The sequence below is a fragment of the Phacochoerus africanus genome, chromosome 10, assembly GCF_016906955.1.
Source record: "Phacochoerus africanus isolate WHEZ1 chromosome 10, ROS_Pafr_v1, whole genome shotgun sequence".
NCBI classification, from domain to species: Eukaryota; Metazoa; Chordata; class Mammalia; order Artiodactyla; family Suidae; genus Phacochoerus; species Phacochoerus africanus.
This window is the reverse complement of record NC_062553.1, coordinates 72,216,448-72,242,028: the sequence shown is the minus strand read 5'-3', so window position 1 is coordinate 72,242,028 and position 25,581 is coordinate 72,216,448. Positions and strand designations below refer to the sequence as shown.

At 47.2% G+C, this 25,581-nt stretch overlaps 1 protein-coding gene across 7 annotated transcripts in view; it reads right to left on the bottom strand.

Annotated features, from left to right (window-relative positions):
* The window catches only part of SHROOM3 (shroom family member 3), a 347,616-nt gene that overhangs the window by 66,014 nt on the left and 256,021 nt on the right, over nucleotides 1–25,581 (bottom strand). For 5 of the 7 annotated variants that reach the window (XM_047799667.1, XM_047799666.1, XM_047799670.1 and 2 more), the window contains one exon: nucleotides 110–241. In XM_047799667.1, the coding sequence (XP_047655623.1) occupies nucleotides 110–241 (132 nt within the window). Of the gene's footprint in view, nucleotides 1–109; nucleotides 242–10,765; nucleotides 10,887–23,358; nucleotides 23,503–25,581 lie in introns of those variants that run through there. The other 2 variants (XM_047799669.1, XM_047799671.1) reach the window with 2 other exon arrangements.

The following is a 25,581-nucleotide window of genomic DNA, read 5'->3' as shown; positions in this document are numbered from 1 at the left end:
GACCTCGCCATTCAGCCCCTCCTCACCTCACTCATCAGCCTGAACCTTGTCCAGCCTCGCTCCAAGTCCCTCTGCTGAACCGCTCGGCACAGCCCTCTGTGCCTCTTACCTGTGCTTCAGCCGAAGTTTAGCGGCTCCTGACCATGCTGCTTTCCGGTGCTGTGGATCAGAGGTGAGGTGCTCCGGGCCAAAGGAGTCAGAGGCGCCAGTATCCGCAGGGCCCGGGTCTGCATACACATCTCTGGCAAAAACAAGAACACAGGAAGTCAAGCGTGATGCTGTTCCCGGGCAGGTGCACAAATACGTCCACATGGGGATGCGTGAGACTCAACCCCACAGCGAGAGCAGGCAGCGCAGCGGCGCGCAGAGGGCAAAGCCAGCCCCTCAACCAGGTGCTTTGCCCAGAGCAAGGTGGATGCGCTACTCTGCAAGGTGGATGCTGTGTTTCTGTGAAGCAATAACGTGCACTTCTCAATCTGAGGGGACCAGATTTTCCCCACCAAAGGGAACGAAAGGTATACTGCCTATCATGAAGCTGAACCCTCCTAGAAGTCAGTATCCATCGGTGAGTAAGTGAAAACCAGGGTCTCTAAAGCCACTGTCAAAGGAGGTGGCCCCCGAGACAAGCCCCCACTGATTGCACTGTCTCTCGTCTCCGTTTCCCAGTGTCGCTGTAAAGAGCGCCATCTCCGAGGGCGGCAGCCCTGGCTCTGTCCAGTGGGTGGGAGCTCAGAGGGGCACAGGCCAACTTTGAGCCCAAGCTATTTCAGATTGTTTAGATTCCACTGCGCTGGAGGCAAGCCTTTTGTGTGTTCGTTGAAATCCACCCTCCACCCTCACCCCCAGTCCCCAACATCATTCCCATAAACTCTTTTCCTCTACACACCCAGGGAGGCACAGAAAAATGTTAAGCTCTGAGTGGTCCATGTGTTCTGCCGCAGAAACAGATGCATTTCTTCTCCCTGGGAGAGCCTTGGCTCCTGAATTTCCAAACCCCCTGACTGTACCTTCGAGGCCTCCTCTTAATGGGACTGAAGACTTTGAAGTGGGTTTGTCGCGCTGGGTGACAGTGGTGTGTTTTCAATGTCTGTCTCTGAGGATCTTTCTAAGCCTCTGAGAGTTGATGGGTAGCCCCTGCACCGTGTCCTTTGAGCAGGAGAAGGTGCAAATGCCTTCTGTTTCTCATCTGCAAAGGCCTGAGCTGAGAAGCGGTGGGATTATGAATGGTGTTGATGTCTTTGTATTTCAGGACAAGGAGGGAGGAGACCAGGGAGTCAGCTGGGAGTATCCACGTCTAAGGTCAAGTTTTCATCTTTGCCTTAGTTTTACCTAAGCACCATCACCGCCTTTGTTACATTACTTTTCTCACCAAATTTGGGATTCCTGGCTTTGAAGATATTCAATATTCCTCTAGACTTGACATCTGAAGACCTGGCTGCGGAGCTGTCACTTGTGAGCTGAATGATGCTGGGCAGGTAGATGCCAAAAGCTTTAGGTTCCTCCATGGAAACATGAGAATAAGAGGCAGGACACACCATGTCAGGAGCCTGGCTCTAGGGTCTGCTGCTCTGAGTTGGAGTCCTGCCCCTGCCGGTGAACCAGCTCTGTGACCTGGTCCTCTCTGCACCTCCATTCTCCCATCTCTGAAATGGGTGCAAAGGACCAATGGCTTTCATTGGGTTGTCGAGAAGCATAAATAAGCTAATTCAGGTAAAGTACTCAGAATAGAATCTGGCATATATTCAGCACTCAGCAAACTGCTGCTATTTATACGTAGCCTTTAGGGTTGCTATCAAATTTCTAGATAATGTCTAGTGACTCAAGCATGCTGCCTGCACACGGGGTAAGTGCTTAATGAACAAATCATTTTCATGTTTGTCTTCAACGGTACCTTCATTTTAGAGCTTCTCTGAGCTCTCTTTTTTTCACGTAAAACAGACACAAGTAATTTACGCAGGAAGTAATAGCAAGAGCCTTGCCCAGAGTTAGCATATCAAAGCCTTTTGCAGAATTCATCATGCAGTCTCCAATTTCTCCTACAATTCTCAGCAGCACCAACCCCAATGGCCATCTGGCTTAAGCTCAGGTGGAAAGTATACTCAAAGCTATCTCATCATCAAACCCACGAACATAAAGAGAACACAAATGTATACAGCACATCCAAGACTACCCCCTGGGAGAATCCATTCTGACAGCAAGCTTGCCTTTCCCTGTCTCCTCTAGATCCTGATGCTGTCTGTTGGGGGGAAAACAATAAAGACCAGGTCCGAGCTTTCACAAAACCTTTGTGGCACTTAATAACTTCCTCACTGTTTTGCCTAAACCACAACCGCTGGCTCTGTCTCTTTGGCACAGTGGCTGAGCCCCTTTCTCGTTCTGCGTGCCCCCCCCCAGGAGGTACCACAAACAGATGGTCCAGGGTGCGGGCTGCTGGAGTGAAGGGCTGGTAGGAAGAGCAGGCAAACGGGATAGAGATGGAAGCATGGCGAATATGAGACAAGCTCATCTTTTTAAGGATCTGCAAAGCATGGTTCTCAATCCCAGCGGAGATCAGCAGCTCAGCCGTGCTCTCCAGGAGACCAGCTGAGGGTAACAACTGGGGGTGAGGGTTTGTAAAACTTGTTGCTTGTAGCCAGTTGCTGATGTGGCCCCCAGGCTAAGTCATAGCACAGCCTCCCCACTCACCCTCGCCTCCCCCCACCCTGGGTGGGCTGGTTCCCGGGACTCGTGAGTGGGTTTGTTTTTTCATTTGTTTGTCTTTTTTGCCATTTCTAGGGCTGCTCCCACAGCATATGGAGGTTCCCAGGCTAGGGGGTCTAGTCGGAGCTGTAGCCGTTCGGCCTACACCACAGCCATAGCAGCGCCAGATCCAAGTTGTGTCTGCGACCTACACCACAGCTCACGGCAACGCCGGATCCTTAACTGAGTGAGGCCAGGGATCGAACCTGCAACCTCATGGTTCCTAGTTAACCACTGAGCCACGACAGGAACTCCTCCTGAGTGGGTTTTTCCGGATGCCCGACACCAAGGAGGAAGCAGGCTGGAAGGAATGCAGGAAAAATCACCAACCACCAGAGCACACTTTTTCTGCCGTAATTCTCTTTCTGGAAGAACCTGGACAGCTAATAAACATTTTAAAATTCACATGTCCTAATGAAAAGAAATTCCACAGTGACGCTTGCTGGCAAAACTAATGAGCCATTTTTGACGGCTGTTTTTTTAAGACTATTTCTTGCTGTTCTCCAGTCATGGTATCACAAACTGAATGAGGAAACAAAGTGAAGCTGACTTGAGAAGATTTAGCAGCGGCTAAAAAAAATGACCGTGGTTGCTGTACAGCAGAAATTGGTACAACATTGTAAACCAACTATACTTTTAAAAGAAGTTAAAAAATGAAAGAAAAAAAAAAACCCCATAGCAAACAACTGAAAAAAAAAAAAAAGGAGGGGGGGACCCACTACCCCAGTATCATCTTTCTTTGCCAAATAGTTAAGAAATCCAGGCCAACCACCTACGTATTTCTACTTCCTACGATACCTACATTCATATTCCACCCCTCATATTAACAACTCATGAATATATACTGACTGCTTTACTGTTTGGTATTTCAATAGAGTCTTTAACTGCTTTCTGAAGTGAGTTTCAACCAATACTGGAGAAAAAGTTCCAGATCGTCCTGTTCCGGTAGCTCCCCTGAACACCACGAAAGCTGGGGAAGGATGGGAAGCTGGAGCAAAAGATGCAGAGAGCTGGGCCGGGCCTGATAATCCTGTCTCCCCAGATCCTTTTAGATTGTGGTTCCTACTGAGTTTAAATGCGGATGAGGAGAGGGAGCTCCCATCTCCTCAGCAGGTTACAACCTCAGGAAGAACCTAGTTCTGAGAATCAACTGTTTCGCCCTTTTTTGTTGTGTTTTGTCCAGGAGGGAACAGCTTCCTCTCTGGCCACAGCCACTCCTGTCCCCTGCAACCCAGGAGCCAGCATCACCTTTTTAAAAAAGTAAACGAGTTCCTGTTGTGGCTCAGCGGTAACGAACCGACTAGTATCCATGAGGATGCTGGTTCGAGCCCTGGCCTTGCTCAGTGGCTTAAGGATCCGGCATTGCCATGAGCTATGGTATAGGTTGCAGACGTGACTGGGATCCTGCGTTGTTATGGCTGTGGTGTAGGCCAGCAGCTGCAGCTCTGATTCCACCCCTAGCCTGGGAACTTCCATATGCCTTGGGTGTGGCCCTAAAAAAGCAAAAAAAAAAAAAAAAAGAAAAGAAAATGAATTATGTCATCTAATAAAACCATGCACTCTGGAGAAAATCCAAGTTGCTAATAGCTTGGCTGCAAAGCCTCAAGGGACCTGGCGCCTGCACACCCACCCTTCAGCATCTCTCCCTTTGCTCCCCACGTCCCCACTAGCCTGCCCTGGGCACCTGGAGCCCGCCAAGCTCTCCGCTCTCGCCCATGCAGTTCTCTCCACCTGGAATGCACTCCTGATGCTTCTGCGCTTGGCTGGCTCTTCCTCCACCTTCTGGTCCCAAGTAGAACCTTACCTCCTCCGAGACGGCCTCATCTACCACACACAGGTTCTTCCTGCACCTGGGCCTTCCCTTCAGGGCACTCAGGACCACCAGCAAATGTTCACGTGCATGGTCGGCTCCCTTTAAGGGACAGTGAGCTCAGCAAGGTCAAGGCCCACGGCCAGCTCTTCTTCAGTTTTGTGCTTTTAAAGCACTATATCCTCAGGTCCTCAGACAGTGAGTGGCTCATGGTAGGCACACCGTACAGATTTGTCAAATCACCGTTGATTATAAAGGGGAAAGTTGTGCGATGCACCTAAAATGGAGCTCGATGACCTTAAGCTCTTTTTTTTTCTTTTTAGGGCCGCACTTGCAGCATATGGAAGCTCCCAGGCTAGGGGTCGAATCGGAGCTACCGCTGCTGGCCTACGTCACAGCCACAGCAACCTGGGATCAGAGCCACATCTGTGACCTACACCACAGCTCATGGCAATGCCAGATCCTTAACCCACTGAGTGAGGCCAGGGGTCAAACCCACATCTTCATGGATCCTAGTCAGGTTACCACCGAGCCACGTTGGGAACTCCCAACTTTAAACTCTTTTTATTTTTCAGTAACATTGGATAATAAAATAGTTTTATCTATAATTTATGAATCCAAAGCTAATCTTTACTGATTTTTTTTTTTTGGTCTTTTTGCCTTTTCTAGGGCTGCTCCTGCAGCATATGGAGGTTCACACGCTACAGGTTGAATCGGAGCTATAGCTGCCGGCCTACACCACAGCCACAGCAACAGAGGATCCAAGCTGTGTCTGCAACCTACACCACAGCTCATGGCAATGCCAGATCCTTAACCCACTGAGTGAGGCCAGGGGTCAAACCCACATCTTCATGGATCCTAGTCAGGTTACCACCAAGCCACGTTGGGAACTCCCAACTTTAAACTCTTTTTATTTTTCAGTAACATTGGATAATAAAATAGTTTTATCTATAATTTATGAATCCAAAGCTAATCTTTACTGATTTTTTTTTTTGGTCTTTTTGCCTTTTCTAGGGCGGCTCCTGCGGCATATGGAGGTTCCCAGGCTAGGGGTCGAATCCTAGCTGTAGCCACCGGCCTACGCCAAAGACACAGCAACTTGGCATCCTAGCCACATCTGCGACCTACACCACAGCTCACGGCAACGCCAGATCCTTAACCCACTGAGCAAGACCAGGGATCAAACCCACATCCTCATGGATACCAGTCAGTTTCTTAACCTGCTGAGACACAACGGGAACGCCTTCTTTTAGTCACTTTCTATATAAGGTTGGGAGACAGTTTGGAAAGGAGAATTCAGCCCTAACTCTTGTTCCCTGTCATCAGCAGCTGCTTTCATGGAGTAGAGAGGACCCATGTTGGGGGACTCTTGGCCAAGCCTTTCAACAAACAGTTGGCATAGCTCAGGGCAGCTTTGCTGCCTTATGTTTCGAAGGAGCAGCATTTTGAGATTAAGCAGACAGAAGTGCACTGATACAGGGCAAAGCTGTCCTCAGAACCCTTTGGAGAAACTCCTTGGATTGAGGCTGGGTGCTCGTGTGTATTCATTTTCATAACTGGCTTCGTGGAAAGTCATGTCCATGGTTTTCTGTTTCTGTTTTCTTCTTGTCCCTACTCATGTCTGTCACGCACGGCTCTTCCCATCCTGTGAGAGGGCCTCTGCTGTCACTGCCAGCGGCTCCCAGCACTTGCCCCTTTGTCACCTGGAGGTGGAGAGGGCCTGCATTCTCGGCTTCCTTGGCTTGTGGAGGAAGATTTTAAGAACTGATGTCCTTAGGTTCAGATTTCTGTTCTTGGTCTAACAAGCTCTTCTTCATTTTCCGATGACTGGACGTTTCTGGAAGGTTTCGCGGACATTCTCAGGGAAGCGCCCTTTCTTGAAAACCCCTTGTCCCTACTGCTGACCTCTTGGTACCCACATACTTAGATCTAATCTTTCGAGTCACTATCCTTTCATCATTTTCCTTTTTTTTTGCTTTTTCACTCATTATTTACCATCTAGGAAGCTCACTCTGCATTCCCTCAGTCCCGTATTGTATCTGGCATGTTCCATCACAGGCATGCCATCTACTTGTCCTTAAAACCCTTCTCTTCCTGCTCACCCACCTTGTGAGGCAGCTTCGTTATGACAAAGGGTCCCTACCTAACCCTTTAGCCACGCACAGGTGCGCTCTGTACGGCTCGGCCCAGTGTGTTTGTACTTCCTGCTCCTCTGGCTGACGCTTGTCCTCGCCCTCCCAAATGGACCACGTGTGCAACTTATACCACTGACATTCAGCATGTTTCTGATTCTTTCTGAAACCAGAAGCCTAACTATCTGCAGATCTCAGCCAGTGACCTCTCTGTCAACCCTGCAGAAAGACTGGCAAAGGGTGGATAGGGGAAAGAGCCAAATGACTAGCCAGAACTTTTAACCTAACTATTAAATATGTAATCTGGAGTTCTTGTCGTGGCTCAGTGATTAATGAATCCAACTAGGAACCATGAGGTTGTGGGTTCAATCCCTGGCCTCGCTCAGTGGGTTAAGGATCCAGCATTGTCATGAGCTGTGGTGTAGGTTGCAGACACGGCTCAAATCCCAAGTTGCTATGGCTCTGGTGTAGGCTGGTGGCTACAGTTCTGATTGGACCCCAAGCCTGGGAACCTCCATATGCCGTGGATGCGGCCCTAGAAAAGACAAAAAGAAAAATAAATAAATAAATATTTAATCTGCTCCAAATTTACTTTTGACTCAAAACCCCCCACCCACGGGGCCGAGGACTTAGCCAGCGTGGAGCACGTGCAGAAGAAAGCCAAGTGCCCTCACGCACAGGCTTAAACTGGTGACATTGTCCCCGGTGGACTGTGTGGCCCAACTACACACTCAGAGCCTGAGCTTAAATCAACTCTAGCACGTGGCAGGCTGCATAACCTGAATAACCAATGTCGATTCCACAGCCAGCTGCTTGGGCTCCTGGTCCAGCCAATCACCTCGCAGGTGTTTGACTTTGGGCAGGTCACTCAACCACTCATGCCTCAGGTTCTTTGTCTATAAAATAAGGATAATTGCCGCTCCTTCATCAAAGGGGGGTTGTGAGGCTTGAATAAATTAATATGTGTAAAGCACTCAGAACGGTTGGTACCTGGCAATCAGGGTTCATTTCTTTTTTCTTTTTCTTTTTTTTTTTTTTTTTTTTGCTTTTTAGAGCTGTACTCACGGCACATGGAGGTTCCCAGGCTAGGGGTCGAATGGGAGCTGTAGCTGCTGGTCTACACCACAGCCACAGTAATGCCAGATCTAAGCCATGTCTGCGAACTATACCACAGCTCATGGCGACGCCAGTTCTAACCCGCTGAGCAAGGCCAGGGATCAAACCCACATCCTCATGGATACCAGTCGGATTCGTTTCCACTAAGCCACGACGGGAACTCCCAATCAGAGTTCATTTCTTACCAAGAGAATGGAAACTTACATTTATTGGGCACATGGTAAGTACCAGATACTGTCCTTGAAAAAGTCATTCACTTATCTTCTCATCATTTGAGACAGTGATGATCCTCATTTTACAGAGAGAAAATACAAAATGAAATAAAACAAGCAGAAAGATGTCTGGCTAGAGACCACGCCACCCCTCATTAAATGCCACTGAGGATCCCTGGGCTTTCCATTTTTGCTTAACCATCAGCCACATCCCAAGCTATGCATGCTTCCCATTCACATGAGACAAAAAGATATGAATGAAGACAAAAGACGAGCAAATGTACCAAAATGTTACTACTTAGTGACAGGAGTATGGGTGATATTTTTCTTCTCTTTTTCTATATCATGCAGATTGTTTCCAATTGATGATTATTATTTTAATTATTAGAAAAGGTGAAATTAGTCTTTCTTTTTTCTTTCTTTTTGTCTTTTTGCCTTTTGTAGGGCCGCTCTCGCGGCATATGGAGGTTCCCAGGCTAGGGGTCGAATCGGAGTTGTACCCGCTGGCCTACACCACAGCCACAGCAACCCAGGATCCGAGCCGCGTCTGCGACCTACACCACAGCTCACTGGATCCTTAAGCCACTGAGCAAGGCCAGGGATCAAACCCGCAACCTCATGATTCCTAGTTGGATCCTTAAGCCGGATCCTTAAGCCGCTGAGCAAGGCCAGGGATCAAACCCGCAACCTCATGGTTCCTAGTCGGATTCGCTAACCACTGAGCCACGACGGGAACTCCCACGTCTTACTTTTTTTTTCTTATTTGAGTGAGTCTCAGTCTAGTTTCCCCATATTTTAAAAGGAAATTCTATGCTGGGAAATGGCAGTGGATGTATCTATCCCAGGAGCAAGTTTGGGCAGCGGGAAGACTTCACGCTGGTGGCGGTTTTCCTTTGGGATCTCCAGCGACCATTGAAAATACTCAGAGGAGGGCTCAGGAAGCAGGATCAGCAGATGGGTGTGAATTGGTCTCGAGCAAGTGAGGCCTCCATCCTTCCCTCTCCCTGCTCTCCCTAGTTCCCTAAAAAATCATAATTCCTCACTTTAATGTCATCCATTATAGCCTGAACGTACCTCCTGTGCATTAGTCCACCTGGCCCTAATACTAATCCCAGAGGGCAAGCAGAGCAGGTATTATTTATCCCCATTTAACAGAAGGTGAGACAGCCTCACAGACCTGCCTCTCCCAGAGCACACTGCACTAAGGGTCACATAAGAGCAGCAGCTGCAGATCTACGCCACAGCTTGAGGCAATGTCCGATCCTTAACCCACTGAGCGAGGCCAGGGATAGAACCCACAACCTCATGAATACCATGTTGGGTTCCTCACCCACTGAGCCACAACGGGAACTCCCGAGAGGATTTGCTAGAGGTGGGAAGAGCACGAGAGACAGAGGACAGGAAGCAACACGGCAGGGGTCCCAGCAGCTCAGGCGGTGATGGGCAGGTGGCAGAGGTCAGGCAATCCAGCTTAGCACAGGCTCTTGGCATGCCAGCACACATCCATCCTACTGCCACAATGCCCAAGAGGAGATCTGTGCCTGCGAAAGTGGAAACGAAGCCAAAAAGGTGGCAGGAAAGGATAGATCTTCAAACAAAGAAGTGCAAACAACAGGGGAAAAGGAAGCAAAGGGGAAACAGGTCAAAGCGTCTACCTCAGAGACGAAAGAAGATTCACCTGCAGAAAACAGAGAGGCCACAAATGAGGGCAGCCCGGCCTCTGATGAAGCAGCAGAGAAAGAAGCCAAGTCTGAAGAGTACCCTACGCCCAGTCCTGTCACTGGTCCCTGTCTCCCTTCTCCTACAACCCAGAGGAACACTTTTATCCACTGTTTTGTAAATGCAGGTTTTATAGTAGCTCTAGAAACATTTTTAAGGAGGGAATCCCACCTCATCCCACTTTTTAAGTGTAAATGCTTTTTAAAGCATTTAAAGAGGTGAAATCAGTTGCTGGTGGTTCATTTTTTTTTTTTTTTGGTCTTTTTAGGGCCACACCTCTGGCTTATGGAAGTGCCCAGGCTAGGGGTAGAATCAGAGCTGCAGCTGCCAGCCACAGCCATACCACAGAGCCACGTCTGCGACCCACACCACAACAATGCCAGATCCTTAACCCGCTGAGCAAGGCCAAGGATCGAACCTGCTAGTCAGATGCTAGTCAGATTCATTTCCGCTGAGCCACGACAGGAAATCCCTTGAACACACACGTTAAATGACTTCTGATGTTATTTTTGGTAGAATTGGCTCCTAAAGCAAACCACTGTGATCTTGGCTCTCTTGGTCAGAATTCTGTGCACCCCGTAACAGTTTTGGTCATGCTAATCCAATTTTCCTATTAACTTTGCTAATATTGCTGTGAACCACTGAAAATTTGAATATGTAGTGGATATGATGGTAAATCATATCTGTTAACGATCTAACAGCATATCAACATTTAAATATATTGGTATTTGATGTTATCTTGTGAAGGAAACTTTGCCTCCAAGTGTTAAGCTGGAAAGTCATTGGAATAACTATACAGAAGAGAATCACCACAGCATGATTTTTTTATATTTTTGATACATAAAGAATTGTGTACAAGTTGAAATGTCTGTACCTGGTCCTCAAAACAACCAATAAAATCTCAATTATGAAGAAAAAAAAAAGGGATATGGTAGAACACAGGAAAATAGATCTGATAATACTTTCTTTCCTTATTTCCACAAAACATAAGGAAAAAGGTATTTAGATGGCTAAGTAGACACCAAAAATGGCCGTACCTGCATATGCACCATTATAGAGGGAACCAGTACTGGATGAGCAGCCAGAAGACTCGAACTAGGTGGGTTTTCATGAGTTTTTGAGGTTTTCAGGTTCCTTTTCCTTTTACCAGTCTATGAGCTAAGGTGGAAAAAGGACATAAATGACAAATCCTTTCCAAGTGAGAAAACAATTTCTTGAGCTACCTCCATCCACAAGTGACAAGCACTCTCTTTCTTTCGTGTGTGTGTGTGTGTGTTTAGGGCTACACCTGCGACATATGGAAGTTCCCAGACTAGAGGTCAAATCGGAACTGCAACTGCCGGCCTACACCACAGCCACAGCAATGTGAGATCCAAGCCACATCTGCGACCTACACCACAGCTCATGGCAACACGGGATTCTTAACCCACTGAGCGAGGCCAGGGATCGAACTCACGTCCTCATGGATACTAGCTGGGTTCGTTTCTGTTGGGCCACAGTGGGAACTGCGACGAGCACTTTCTATGTGCAGGATCCAAGTAGGAAACGTTATGGAAGAAAAGACAATTGCTGATCTCTAGTCTTGCTGGAGAGAGACACCCAGAATTTGGTGCCGGATCAAGCTGGGGTCCAGCCTGATCAAGCTGGGGTCTGCCAGTCCCTGGCCACTAGTCTGACCCTCAGGACCTCATCTATAAAAAGGGAACGAAGTACTATGTGTCTGGTGAGCTGGCCGAGATGACCTGGCAGGTGAAAACCACTACTAGACGGGAGCGATTATCATTTAATCCAAGTGGCCTAGGAGAGGAAGAACATAAGGAATTGCCCAAGGGGTGTGACAGATACTGGAGTAAGGACGGGCTCTTTAATTCCTTAAAAAGGTAAACTGCAAATGACCAAAGCATTTGGCAAGGGATATAAATATTTAACTGTTGTGTGTGTGAACAGGAAATATGGGCCATTATCTGCGCCCCAAGGAAGAGATTGGCACAGGGGACCCCACCATCTGGGTGAAAGAAATGCTCCTGGAGGAGTTTCTGCTGTGGCCCAGTGTTAAGAATCTGACTGCAGTGGCTTAGGTCACTGCAGAGGCACAGGTTCCTTCCCAGGCCTGGGGCAGCAGGTAAACCATCTGGCATTGCTATAGCTGCTGGCTCGGATTCAATCTCTGGCCGGGGAACTTCCATGTGCCGTGGGTGTGGCCATAAAAATAAAAGAAATGCTCCTGGAGCATCAAGGGCTGATAATTAGCCTGAGGAATTCTTCCAGAGGCCTCCTCTCACCAGAGGAGCCCCAGGCACTGGGCAGGAATGGCACTCAGTATCTGCATTAAAAACATAATGCTGGAATTCCTGTTGTGGCTCAGTGGTAACAAAGAACCCGACTAGTATCCATGAGGATGTGAGTTTGATTCCTGGTCTCGCTCAACAGGTTAAGGATCCGGCGTTGCCATGAGCTGTGGTGTAGGTCACAGATGGGGCTCAGATCCTGTGTTGCTGTGGCTGTGATGTAGGCTGGCGGCTACAGCCCTGACTGGACCCCTAGCTTTGGAACTTCCATATGCTGCAGGTGCAACCCTAAAAAAAGCAAAAAAAAAATTTTTAAATAAAAACATAATGTTTACAGTGGAAATTGGTACAACATTGTATATCAACTATACTTTAATAAAATAATGATACATAAAAACATAATGTGTTTTTAATGCACAAGTTTTTTGAGCCCCTGGAGTCCTCCCACCTCAGGCTCTGGGGAGAGGACCCCTGCCCTCCTGCAGGTGTCAGTGTGTGTGGGGACTCTGGCTCTGGAAGGTTCCTAGGATCCTAGTGTAGTCTATGGGAGCCGGGATTTTCTCTCTCCCATCTACATGCAAAATAAGCTGCTCCAGTCCTAGACCTGCCTGGAGAAGAGGGATGGACATTAAAAATGTAAATGGCGATGGTCATTCATTGGGAGAAAATAGGTCCCTTGCTAAATTTGGCATCGGCTGAGGAATCTTAGCAAAAATGAACTCCCCCCTCCTTGTTTGTGAGGGAGGCTTAATCCTTACTTTGCCCAAGAGGATTATTGGGTCTTAGAAAGAAGCTCATATGCACTTTTTTTTTTAAAGCTTGTGCCAAATGCATTTGTGTCCACAATATCCAAGATTCGTTCTACTTTTTAGGGTGGATAATAGACATTCCATGCTATTTAAATGCCTCCAAATCTCAAACCTAAATGTTTCCAACCTTCCCTATCACCCCAAGTGGGACTCTGGCTCTCCTAAACTGTCTCCTGGCTATTGCTTCATATTCTTGGGAAGCAGGGTTTTCAGTGGAAGCCAAGGTACCAAACTACAGCCGATTTGTGGAAAAGTAATTGTGGTTAACAATATACCTTGTCAAGGTGACTGTAACTGTGGTTCCACTGGCTCAGTTTCTACTTAGCCCCCTCATTTTTCCCTTCCCTTGGTTACTATAGGGTTATAATACCGTCCCGAGCTCTTTTCCTTTCCTTTTTTTTTTCTTGTTTTTCCAATCCTGATGTTCCTACTTATTACAGCACAACCCTCTCTTGTCCAGGGAATTCTGGACCCACTGACATATGTAACACAAAAGTGGACTAACAAAAATCTGTAGCTTACATGGCGCTCTCAAAACATCCTTTAAAAATATGACAGGAGTTCCCATCATAGCTCAGTGGTTAACGAGTCCAACTAGTAACCACGAGGTGGCGGGTTCGATCCCTGGCCTTGCTCGGTGGGTTAAGGATCCAGCGTTGCAGTGAGCTGTGGTGTAGGTCGCAGACGCGGCTCGGATCCCGCGTTGCTGTGGCTGTGGCGTAGGTTGCAGACGCGGCTTGGATCCCGTGTGACTGTGGCTGTGGCGTAGGCCGGTGGCTACAGCTCCGATTAGACCCCCAGCCTGGGAACCTCCATAAGCTGGGGGAGCAGCCCTAGAAAAGGCAAAAAGACAAAAAAATAACAAAAATATTATAAATGGGCACCCTTATTGGGCTTTACCATGTACAAAGTATTTCACATAACAAATTCAGTGTTTGTAATAACCTTATGAAGTGTTCTTCCTCTTTTACAGGAAAGGAAACCGAGGCACGGGTAATTTCAGTAAGTTGCTTGAGGTCACAAAGTGGTAAAGCCAGGACCCAGCACATTATAAGGCTCCAAAGCACGGCCTCAGCCAGGTTCTACAACGGCTCTGTCACCTAAGGGCTCGGGTACCTGCTGGCTGAACGAGCTCTAGAAAACGAGCTGCCTGATCACAGGAAGAGCATGGCAATTCTTCCAGAACTGCATCCTCAGCATCGTGGTCTGCGCTGCCTTCTATTGGAAACTGCTTCTCGCTCTTGGCACCCAGGCCACTTAATTTCCACCTGTAGTTGCAATTCATGATTTAGCTCTGGGGCCAATGGGACTCCCAGGGAGAAGGCACTTGGGCCTCAAACAGTATCTGAGACAAGAGCTCCAGGGCAAACTCTGAGCTAGTTGTGTTCTCATATTTTTGTTTTGTTTTGTTTTGTTTTGTTTTCAGGGCAGTTCTCAGGTGAGGGGTTCAATAGGAGCTGCACCTGCCAGGCTACACCACAGCCACAGCAACCTGGTATCCAAGCCTCAACTGTGACCTACACCACAGCTCATGGCAACGCCAGATCCTTAACCCACTGAGTGAGGTCAGGGATTGAACCCGCATCCTCATGGATACTAGTCAGGTTCATTACCGCTGAACCACAACAGGAACTCCTGTGTTCTCATCTTTTTTTTTTTTTGTCTTTTTGCCTTTTCCAGGGCTGCACATGCAGCATAGGGAGGTTCCCAGGTTAGGGGTTCAATTGGAGCTGTAGCTGCCAGCCTACACCACAGCCACAGCAATGCCAGATCAGAGCCATGTCTGTGACCTACACCACAGCTCACGGCAACGCCGGATCCTTAACCCATTGAGCGAGGCCAGGGATCAAACCTGCAACCTCATGGTTCCTAGTCAGATTCATTTCCGCTGCGCCACGATGGGAACTCCCTCATCTCGACCCTCAGGTCCTCACACCATCCCCCGGTTCCCTGAGCCAACCTGGTCCTCCAGGCTAGATGTCAATTCCTTCCAGACCAGAGCCTGGCCCTGTCTAGTACCAACACAGATGGTCCTGGCACCAAAGCTGAAGGGAAAGCAGGTAGGGAAGGAGGGGTCATCTTTATCTGACTGGGCAGGGCAGGTCCCCTGGCTTTCTCTGGGCACCAACACACAGGAGGAGGTGGCAGCAGGCAGGAGCATAGCAGGTCACGGGACGGCCGGGCCAGCCCAGGGCAGGAAATCCCGTGAGCCATACATCAGCCCTGGTCTCTCCTCCCACTAAAACGCCAGCATGCCAAGCCTGGGAAAGGTACAGCATCCATGACAAAGCGAAGGTACTGGACTGCGACCCTATGTCACAATCCAGCGGCGGATCAATGGCCTCCGGCCCAGCCAGACCTGGCTCAGTGGGAGACAGCCTCCTCTCACTGCAGAATTCCAGCTGCTGGTGGTGAAGAGGTAACCATGGGAACAGACACAAAGGGCTTAAAGTTGAGGACAAGAGGCTGGAGGCGATGGTGAAGAGGCAGAGGGGACTTCAAGTGACAGTCCTGCCATTCTCCTAACTTTAGCCGCGAATGGCTACTGGGGATCAGACTTAAAGACAAGTGGAGCCTGCACACAGCCAAGCAGCCTTGAGGGGTCGGGGACAACCAGGGAGCCAAGATCCCTGGGGGTCCTTTCCCCAGATTTCTTTTCTCCCCTTCAGAGAGCGGAGCCCCCAAAAGTTTCATCTGCCAGGAAATTTGCCCTGAGATAACATGGCTCACTTGGGGAGACAAAACCAATACCCGATGACATTCCTCTAAGTACAAGCAGCAGGAGTTCCCATTGTGGCTCAGGGGTAACGAATCCAACTAGCATCCATGAAGACTAGAGTTCAATCCCTGGCCTTTCTCAGTGGGATAAGGATCCGGCATGGCCATGAGCTATGGTGTAGGTCGCAGGTGCGGCTGGGATCCCATGTTGCTATGGTGTAGGCCAGAGCTGTAGCTCCAATTCAATCCCTAGCCTGGGAACGTCTATATGGCGCAAATATGGCCCTAGAAAGCAAATACATAAATAAATTTAAAAAGCACTTTGCAAAGGGGCTCCTCCCTACGCCACCACCCCCACCCCAGCTTCAGCCCACTGCCTCCAGCGGCACCCACTCTGCCTGCTGGGAGGCTTCTCTTGGTGGGTCTTAAACAGACCTGGCTCACTGGGTGGTGGAGGAAATGGTCCTGAAATTTCAGCTGTTAAGCTACATCGCAAAGGAGAGGCGTGGATGTCGAGAAAGGTAACACAGAGCATCTTGCAAAAAAACCTGCACTTTGGTGGAACGGGGTGGGTATCAGGCGGCAAGGCTCATGCCTAAACAGAAAATCGGGTGTGTACAATTGCCCCCCGAGGCATCCACACATTACTTTAATAAACTGGCCAAGGTGACTCCTAACGTCTTCATCAAATCAGTAGGGTTCTCAAACCACCACTGGGATCTTTATTCTTATTTAAAGTTCTAACTCCAGAATCTAGCAGTTGAGGAAATGTCCAGGAAATGGGGGATACAAAATATCCCAGGGTAATAGTTTACTGTCCCGGTCCCCATCCCTCCCCCCTTTTTTTTCCTCTGCTTTTTATGGCCGCACCCGCGGCATATGGAGGCTCTCAGGCTAGGAGTCAAGTTGGAGCCGCAGCTGCCAGCCTACACCACAGCCACAGCCACGCCAGATCCAATCCGAGCCACCATCTGGGACCTACACTACAGCTCACAGCAATGCCGGATCCTTAACCCACTGAGTGAGGCCAGGGATTGAACCCTACAGGTCGGGTTCATGTCTGCTGAGCCACAATGGGAACTCCTCTCTGTCTCTTTTTTAGTATAGTACAGCAAAGTGATTCAGATATATACATATAAATTCAGTTATATATATAAATTCAGTTATGTGTGTATGCGTATGTGTGTGTTTACATACACACACACACATATATAAAACAGATACACACCACTATACACAAAACATATAAACAGCAAAGACCTAACTGTTTCTCTTATTTCCTAGGCTCTGGAATACACTTCTCCCCCTGCCTTCCTGGTAGAGACCAAGATAACATCACCTCTATGTCAATCCCTACGTGGACTCAGCAAAGTCAAGGCCAAATCCACATTTTCTGTTCATCAGTCAGAGAGGGCCACTGACAGGAAGACTTTTGAGGAACTGGGGAGAGACCTGACATGCTCACAAGTGCCTGTCCTCAGGGCCCCCCCACAAAGCAGAAAGGAGACCTTCTAACAGCTTAGGAGCACACCAACTCCAGCCCCAGCGTTCAGGTGTATGAAGCCCGTAATGGTGGCCCTGGCGCCATGTATTGGTGTTACTTTCTCCTGCAGTCATTCAATCTTAAAAATAATTTACCTAAGGAGTTCCTGTCATGGCTCAGTGGTTAACGAATCCAACTAGGAACCATGAGGTTGCGGGTTCGATCCCTAGCCTTGCTCAGTGGCTTAAGGATCCAGCGTTGCCGTGAGCTGTGGTGTAGGTTGAAGATGTGGCTTGGATCCTGCATTGCTGTGGCTGTGGCGTAGGCTGGTGGCTATAGCTCCAATTAAACCCCTAGCCTGGGAACCTCCATATGCTGCAGGAGCGGCCCAAGAAATGGCAAAAAAAAAAAAAAAAATTTACCTAAAAGTGACAGCTTTTATGAACCTCCTTAGTTGTAGGCAAGATCCTGTTCCATGTCCATGCCCTGGGCAAGCTAGTCCATCTCTTCTGTGTTTTGGGCTCCTCACCTTTGAAAAGAGACAATAACAATGCCTCCCTCATAGGAGTGTGAGGAAGATACAAGAAGAGTTTCAAACAGTGCTGGACTCTTAGCAAGCACTGGCTAAATATCAGAAAGGAATACCTGGAGTTCCCATCATTGTTCAGTGGACACGAATCCAACTAAGGAACCATGAGGTTGCGGGTTCAATCCCTGGCCTTGCTCAGTGGGTTAAGGATCCAGCATTGCCATGAGCTGTGGTGTAGGTCACAGATGCAGCTCGGATCTGGCGCTGCTGTGGCTCTGGTGTAGGCTGGCAGCAACAGCTCCGATTAGACCCCTAGCCTGGGAACCTCCATATGCTGCAGGTGCAGCCCTAAAAAGATCAAAGACAAAAAAAAGAAAAAAAAAAGAAAGAAATGAATATACCCACCAGGTGCCAGCCTATTGTTACATGTATTTTGTCATTTTCATTTAATCCTTATCACAGACTAATCTAATACATATTAATATGTCTTTCAAGGTATTATTACACCCATTTTGCAGATGAGGGAACTCAGGCTTAAAGAATTTAAGAACTTCCTCAGGGTTGTGGGATGGAAATCCTATAAAATTGGATTGTGATGATCACTGTACAACTACAAATGTAATAAATTCACTGAGTAATAAAAAAAAATTTAAGAACTTCCTCTCAATTACTAGTAGGGAGCAGATTCAACTGCAGCTTGTTCTGTCTCCAGAGTCTAAGACTTTTCCATGACACCTCATTGTCTTTACAAAATGCTATTTAGTTGTTCTTTCTAGTAAGGATAAGAAGAAGAAATTCTGCTGTTTAAAAAAATAGCACCAATGGGGCAGGGAGGACCAGGATTTTAAACCTCTGCCTTAAGCAATAAGCTTTTTTTTTTTTTTTTTTTTTTTTTTGCCTTTTCTAGGGCTGCTCCCACGACACATGGAGGTTCCCAGACCGGGGGTCTAATCGGAGCTGCAGTCACCAGCCTACGCCAGAGCCATAGCAATGCGGGATCTGAGCTGTGTCTGCAACCTACATCACAGCTCGTGGCAACGCCAGATCCTTAACCCACTGAGCAAGGCCAGGGCTCGAACCTGCAACCTCATGGTTCCTAGTCAGATTCGTTAACCACCGCATCATGACAGGAACTCCGCAATAAGCTTTTTAAAAAGCCAGCAAGACTAGTCTAAGACAGAGCCCCCTGCTCTGAAAAAAATTCCAAGAGAAATGACACATTCCCACTCACAGTCAGGGCAGCTACGAGCCCTTCCTTATAAAACATATTATTATTCATCACTGAATTCCCAGAGGCTAATATGTTCTCAGTAAATGTTTGATAATTGTTTTGTGAATGAATTAAACCAATCCAACACTAAAATGCCTCCACTGGAGTTGGCAAAGTTGGCAAAGTGTATCTTTTCCAAACACTTTTTTGAACCTAAGTAAACTGAAGCTTAATAGATGGACTATCATTACATTTATCACTCTGTGCAAGATATTTTACTGAAAATTCAAGTTACTATGTCCCTTTAAGAAAAAGCACGATAGTAATTTGATACAGACATCAAGAGTTTTCCTTTTCCACCTACATCTTTGGAAAGAGGAGATAACCTGTAAGCCTTTCACCTGAATTCTGTGAATTCTGTGAACCCAGTCTGGGAGTTCAGCTTCAACTATCATTAAATCAGTCCTCAAAAAAAAAAAGAGGAGTTGCTTAGCAGATATTTCCTCTCTTTGAGGTCTACCTCAGTTGGCAAAGCTAAGCCCCAATGGTATTTTGATCAGGTAGATAAGAACTTCAAATTCCCCGCAGTCTGGAAAAAGAGCCCCTTACAATGAAGACACATAGAATCCTATGGATACCGGTTCAATATGTGACAAGATCCTTGATCATCTAAATGAGACGGCGTTCACGAAAAAGGGCAAGTAACTCCAGCATCAACACCAAACCCACATATTTATCACGGTCCATGGAATTACTTAATACGTTCTTACCAAGCTAAATACTTTCATTATCTAACTCAATCCTTGCCACCACCCTAGGAAGGAGATGTTTTATTACTGTCCGATGTTTCTGAGATCAGAGACATTGAATAACTTGCTCTCAGAAACTTACAACTAGAGGCAGAGATGGGATGTATATACCCTTGTCTACCATAGAAGCTAAGTTCTAACTGAGTTAATGCTTTGCATGTAATAACACATATGTCTCAAGTGCTGTTTGGTAGAGTCTGATAAGCATCACCCAAATCAAGACCTAGATCTCCAGGCTCTCCAGGGCTCCTAGATCTCCTAGTCTCTCCTGACCTCTTTCCTGTCCATCTCCCCACCCTGCCCCCTGTCAAAGCAACCACTAACTTCTGAATTCCATTCGTACATCTGTACAGTTGACCCACCCGTTTTCTTGTCGATGGGCATAGGGTTGTTCCCAGTTGTTGGCAATTATATGTAAGGTTGGGGTGGCCACTCCGTACCAGTCTCTTTGTGAACATTACATTTGTTTTCATCAACTTGGATAAACAGCTAGGCGTGGATATGTTGAGTCATAGGGTTGATGTATGTTTAACTTTACAACAAACACAAGTTCTTAACCCCTGTACTCTACTCCCTCAGAATGGCACTAGCTTATTAACATGTTTGACTTCTCCTCTTATAGGACAAGTTCCTTGAGGGCAGAGGACCCATTTCCAGTCGCTGGGCTACCTCCCACATAACAAATGTTTGCTGAACAAATGAACGACCATTGTTCACACTCCTGTTCCTTCTTTGGGTGTTACCATAGCCTAAGAAAACACGCTTGGCATGCATGGAGAAATACGGTGAGCTGAAGGGTGTGAGGTGGGGATAAAAAAAAAAAACTGCGCAGCCAGGAGACTCTGGCTTCCCCATTTTCTTTTTGACAGGACCTTTCCTAGAAAGTGAACCCCTCCCAGTGACCCTGGAGGGAGAGGGAGGGGTGTTGCTCCTGATCGAGTGACACTATGGACAGGGAGGAAGGTGTTGCTGCAACGGAGGTCACGCAATGGTTAGAATTACAGGATACTTCCATCACGCAGGAGGGCGGAGGAAGCAGCAAACCATGAAACCCCAACCTCTTTGGTCCCCAGCAAAACAGCAGCACGGAATAGCCTTCCACAGAAGAGACAGGAATACTTGGTTTTGGTCAAAGTACTACCATGGTTTCTACATTGGAAATGGAAAGCCAAGAATAAGTTTGTTCATTTTTTTTTTTTGTCTTTTTGCCTTTTCTAGGCCCACTTCCCAAGGCATATGGAGGTTCCCAGGCTAGGGGGTCTAGTCGGAGCTGTAGCCGTCGGCCTACATCAGAGCCACAGCAATGCGGGATCTGAGCTGCATCTGCGACCTACACCACAGGTCACGGCAACGCCAGATCCTTAACCCACTGAGCAAGGCCAGGGATCGAACTCAAAACCTCATGGTTCCTAGTCGGATTTGTTAACTACTGAGCCACCACAGGAACTCCAAGCCAAGAAATAAGTTTTGAGGACAAAGTAGAATGCTAATGTAAAGAAACCAGACTGAATACCCAAAGTGAGAGACTGAAAAGCGCGCACACACACACATACACACCCCTTCCTGTTTTAGGAGGCAGAACTTTTAATTTCCATGAATCCATACATTCATTTACTTAAGTAACAGAACTTCATTTATTTTTGTCCTTTTTAGGGCAGCACCTGCGGCATACGGAGGTTCCCAGGCTAGGGGTCTAATCGGAGCTACAGCTGCTGGCCTACACCACAGACACAGCAATGCCAGATCCGACCTTTGTCTGCAACCTACACCACAGCTCATGGCAATGCCGGATCCTTAACCCACTGAGTGAGGCCAGGGATCAAACCTGCAACCTCGTGGTTCCTAGTCAGATTCGTTTCCGCTGCGCCACGATGGGAACTCCCAGAACTTCCAATTTGAGAACTTCTTAGCAAAAAAAACCACCAATAGAAAAGGATCGGCAAGTCCTGGGGATATTTTAAAATCTTTCTTACCAAAGGAGAATCTTTTACCTAAATCAAAATAGGGCTGGCTTCACCTCATCCTGGGCTCAGGTACATTCAAGGCAATCTTTATTTCCTTTGGTCCCAGGTTATTGAGAACTGAAACTTGTTTAGAATTCCTCCATTGGGGGGACCTGAGAGATGACCCAGCCTTCCTTTTTCCAGACTGTTCAGCACTGAAGCCATCCTAGGCAGATGGATGTTTATCCTATTCTGAAAATCTCCAGGGAAGTAAATGCTCTCCAGCCTCCCCTGGTAACCTTCTCCAGGGTTTTATCAAGCGTACGGAGAGGAAGTTCTGATGCAGAAACCAATAAAAATATTAACTCTATGAGCTTAGTTACAAGCACCGGAAAGGGACATGTGTTCGGGCACTTTGCCTTCATGGTAGAGACGTATTTACAAAACAGGCTCTACAAACAGAAACCATTTGTCAGGAGCAGATGTGGGAAGGGACTCAAGAGAAACTGCCACAGTAAATTCTGTCCCATAAACCATGTGAATAAGTTATCATTGGTTATAATGGTTTTCTAAAGCACAAATTCATTTCCCTTTCAATTGCTAGTTTTAGCTCCTAAACCAGGTTTGTAAGCAATCTTTAAACGTCCATAGCTGCAAAGTTTTCAACTGCCTAAGCTTCCAAGAAAAACAAGGCCTTAGCAAACAGAATGTAAATGTTAGGGATAGAAACAGTTTTCTTCTTTCTTAGTTGTATATAGTCCACCTTTTCTACAATGATCATGTAATATTTTTAGAGTCACACGGAAAAGACTTTTAAAAGACAAAAAGAACCATCAAAATTAATTAAAATGTAAACCAACTTGTGGCGAGATTATTGGAAGGAAGATTTCACCATATGTCTGACCAAGGTACTTTTATTTAATCAGAAACGATCATTTAACCAGTCTTTAAATATTAACTGATTAAAAACAGAAGAGGTCCTGTTGCACCGGGACTTCTCATAGTACTCCCTCCATAGAAATTATACGTATGTGGGCGCCCAGTCCTGTCCTCTCAAAAGCTTCCGACCACAGAAGCGCATCACGCTATGATTTAAAAAAAAAAAAATGCCAAAACACATTAGCAAGAGACGGTCACACCCCACCCCCACCGGAAGCTGGATGTATTGAAATTTTATAACCTCGCCCCCACCCTTCAGCAAAGCATTTTTATCTCTCCCGCAACTCAGTCAAGCACGTGTCAGGTATAGTTTCATTTTCATGATTTAACGTTTGCTCCATGACAGTGGAACACACCTTAAAAAAAAAAAACCTGCCTTAAGATCTGGAACAAGTGGAAGGGGGGAGGGGCAGGCATGCCCCTCAAAAGCACACTTGGGCTCTTTCCTACAGAAACAAATCCTGTAAAATTAAGAAAGGCAAGTCGTTCTGAACGCAGTAGGAGCCCTTGGGGGAAGCAATTTATCAAAATTAAAATATTTCACAGATCATTTCTTCTGAAAAGTTTTCAGGCTGTCAATAATCCGCAATTCTTTCGCTCTTGGAGTGGCAGTTTCTGCCTTCCTAATAAATTAAAATAAAAAAAAAAAAAAAAGCGAAGGCCCAGAGTGTGAGGAGACCCTCGGGGCGCGCCACCCTCCCCCTCCTCCCAGCAGGCAGCTGCTGGCAAAGGAAGCCCGCCCGGGGGCCCATCCTCACGGATCCAGAGTCGCCGCAGGGACCCACATAGACACCCTTTAGAAAGCAGACGGCAGGTCACCCGCCCTCCCTCCCCAAAGGCGGCAATGCACCCCGCCGCCCCGGCCACGGGCCAGGGAAAGAGGACCCCAGCCCCGCACTCACCATCGCGCTCGCGGGGCCGCGTAGGGATCCCGGCCGACGCCAAGTTCAAACCTCACCACGGCTCGGAGGAGGCGGCGAGGGGCATCGCCGGCGGAGCTCGGCCGCGCTCAACAATGGGCCGCTCGGCCGCGCCCTGCGCCGGGGCTACAGAGGCTGCGGCGCGGCGGGCCCGGGGTGCGCGGCTGCGGCGGGTGAAGCCGGGCTCCGGGCTCGGAGGGTGCGGGGGCGCCCGACCACCACGCCTCCCCGGCCGCGGGGGCCGCGCCGGAGGGTCCGCGCGGGCTCGGCGCTCGCCACCAGGTAATCCCACAGGAAGCCTCCCGGATTGGCCCGGCTGCTCAGGACCGGATTTGCATTTCAATGGCAGCGCTGGCTCCCTAAGGTTTGAAAGCGGATTCTGGGCTGCGAGAGCCGGGCTCCGCTCGTCCCTCCGCAGTTAAGGTCCTCGGGTCCTCGTGGTGTTAAGGGGACCGACGCACACACTCCCAGCCTCTGCTTTACCGGTTCACAGTCCGATAGGTGTCTTAACTCCACCTCCCCGCCCGTTTTGAAATGAAGATGAATCGCAAAGCACAATATCAACTTCAAGAAGCCCGCGCTGGCTTTTTAGGGGCTATACAGTTTGTAATTGATCAAATGAAGCATGAATGAAGCAAGGTAAAAAGTTCACAGCTTAAAAAAAAAAAAAAAGCTCACGTTACAAGGAAAATAACCATCCTTTTTCTCCAGGTGTCCTTTTTCAGTATAAATCAACCAGAGAGATTCAGGTTATTGCTGATCTCTAATGCTGTTGAAACCTCCCTTCCAAGTTCTTTTGTTTCCACGAGCATCATCTCTAGATGAGGGACAGGTGGTTATTTCAGTGGTTATGAGCGTGATCTTTCAGGAGATTTTGGATTCAGCGTTGCAAACTTTGGCATCTCAGGCAATGCACATATTTGCATCAGTCTTGCATTATGATATGATAGAGGTGCCCACTTAATTTGCTTAAAGAAGGTATGGTGCTATTTTCCATTTCATCGTTCTTCAAAAGCTCTTCCAGCCTCTTTCAACTGAGGTAAGATTTTTTTTCCCTAGAGAATACCTTTCTTAATTGCTTTCACATGTCATCTCCAGAGATGAAAATAACAGTAAGGTTTGAAATTGGCTTTATTTTTTCTCACTCAAGCAGAATTTCTGTTAAAATTTCAGGTTCTGTATTTAAGGCAGTAAATACCCATAGAAACACAGAAAAAAGAATGCCTAAAGAGGTAGGAATTAGAAGTCTCAGTTCCCATAGCATTAACACTATTTGCCTTTATGTGGCTGTGCTCTATGTAATATTCTGGCAGAATGCAGAAGTATCAGGGGCTACAGCAAAAACTAAATAAACCTCTTTACTGATATCTTCATGGGCAGGCTCCCCCATTTCCCCAAGGTATTACCCCCCTTAAAATTGCATTTTGTTATTACTATGGTAATACACACACACACACACACACACACACACACACACACACACACACACACACACGGTCAGTGAAGTACCCACACACGTTGTTGCTAGCTGTTGGAAGCAAGGAGGCCGATGTTGCCTGTCTTGTGCACTAATGTCCTGTGGGAATCTAGTTTTAGGGGAAGTAGTGGATGCTCAGAACTGAAAGAAATGGTCATGTCCTTATAGCTTAGAAAGGACATTGCCTCTGCCACAATGCTGATGAAATAAGAATTAGCTAAGGACACAGCCAGGAGCTCTGTAGGCAGAAGAGATGAGACCTCCTCTCCTGCTGCTGCTTTATCTTGTTTTCTAAGTGCTCAGGGTCAGGTGAAATCTCCTAAGGGTGGACCAGATCCCTCTATTCCTGTGTGAAACATCACTTTGAATTGGTGATTAAAAATACACTTTGGATACTGAAAACAAATTTATGATTACCAAAGAGGAAAGGGGGTAGGGAAGGAATCAATTAGGAGTTTGAAGTTAGCAGATACAAATTACTATAAATAAAACAGATAAACAATAAGGTGCTACACTATATAGCACAGGGAACTATATTTAGTATCTTGTAATAACCTATAAGGGAAAAAACTGAAAAAGAATATATATGTATACATGTGCATAATGTTTATACATGCACACACACACATATGTGTAACTGAATCACTGTGTTGTCCATCAGAAACTAACACAACTATAATTCAATTTTAAAAGTTAAAAAAAAAAATACTTGGGATCCAAATTTTACC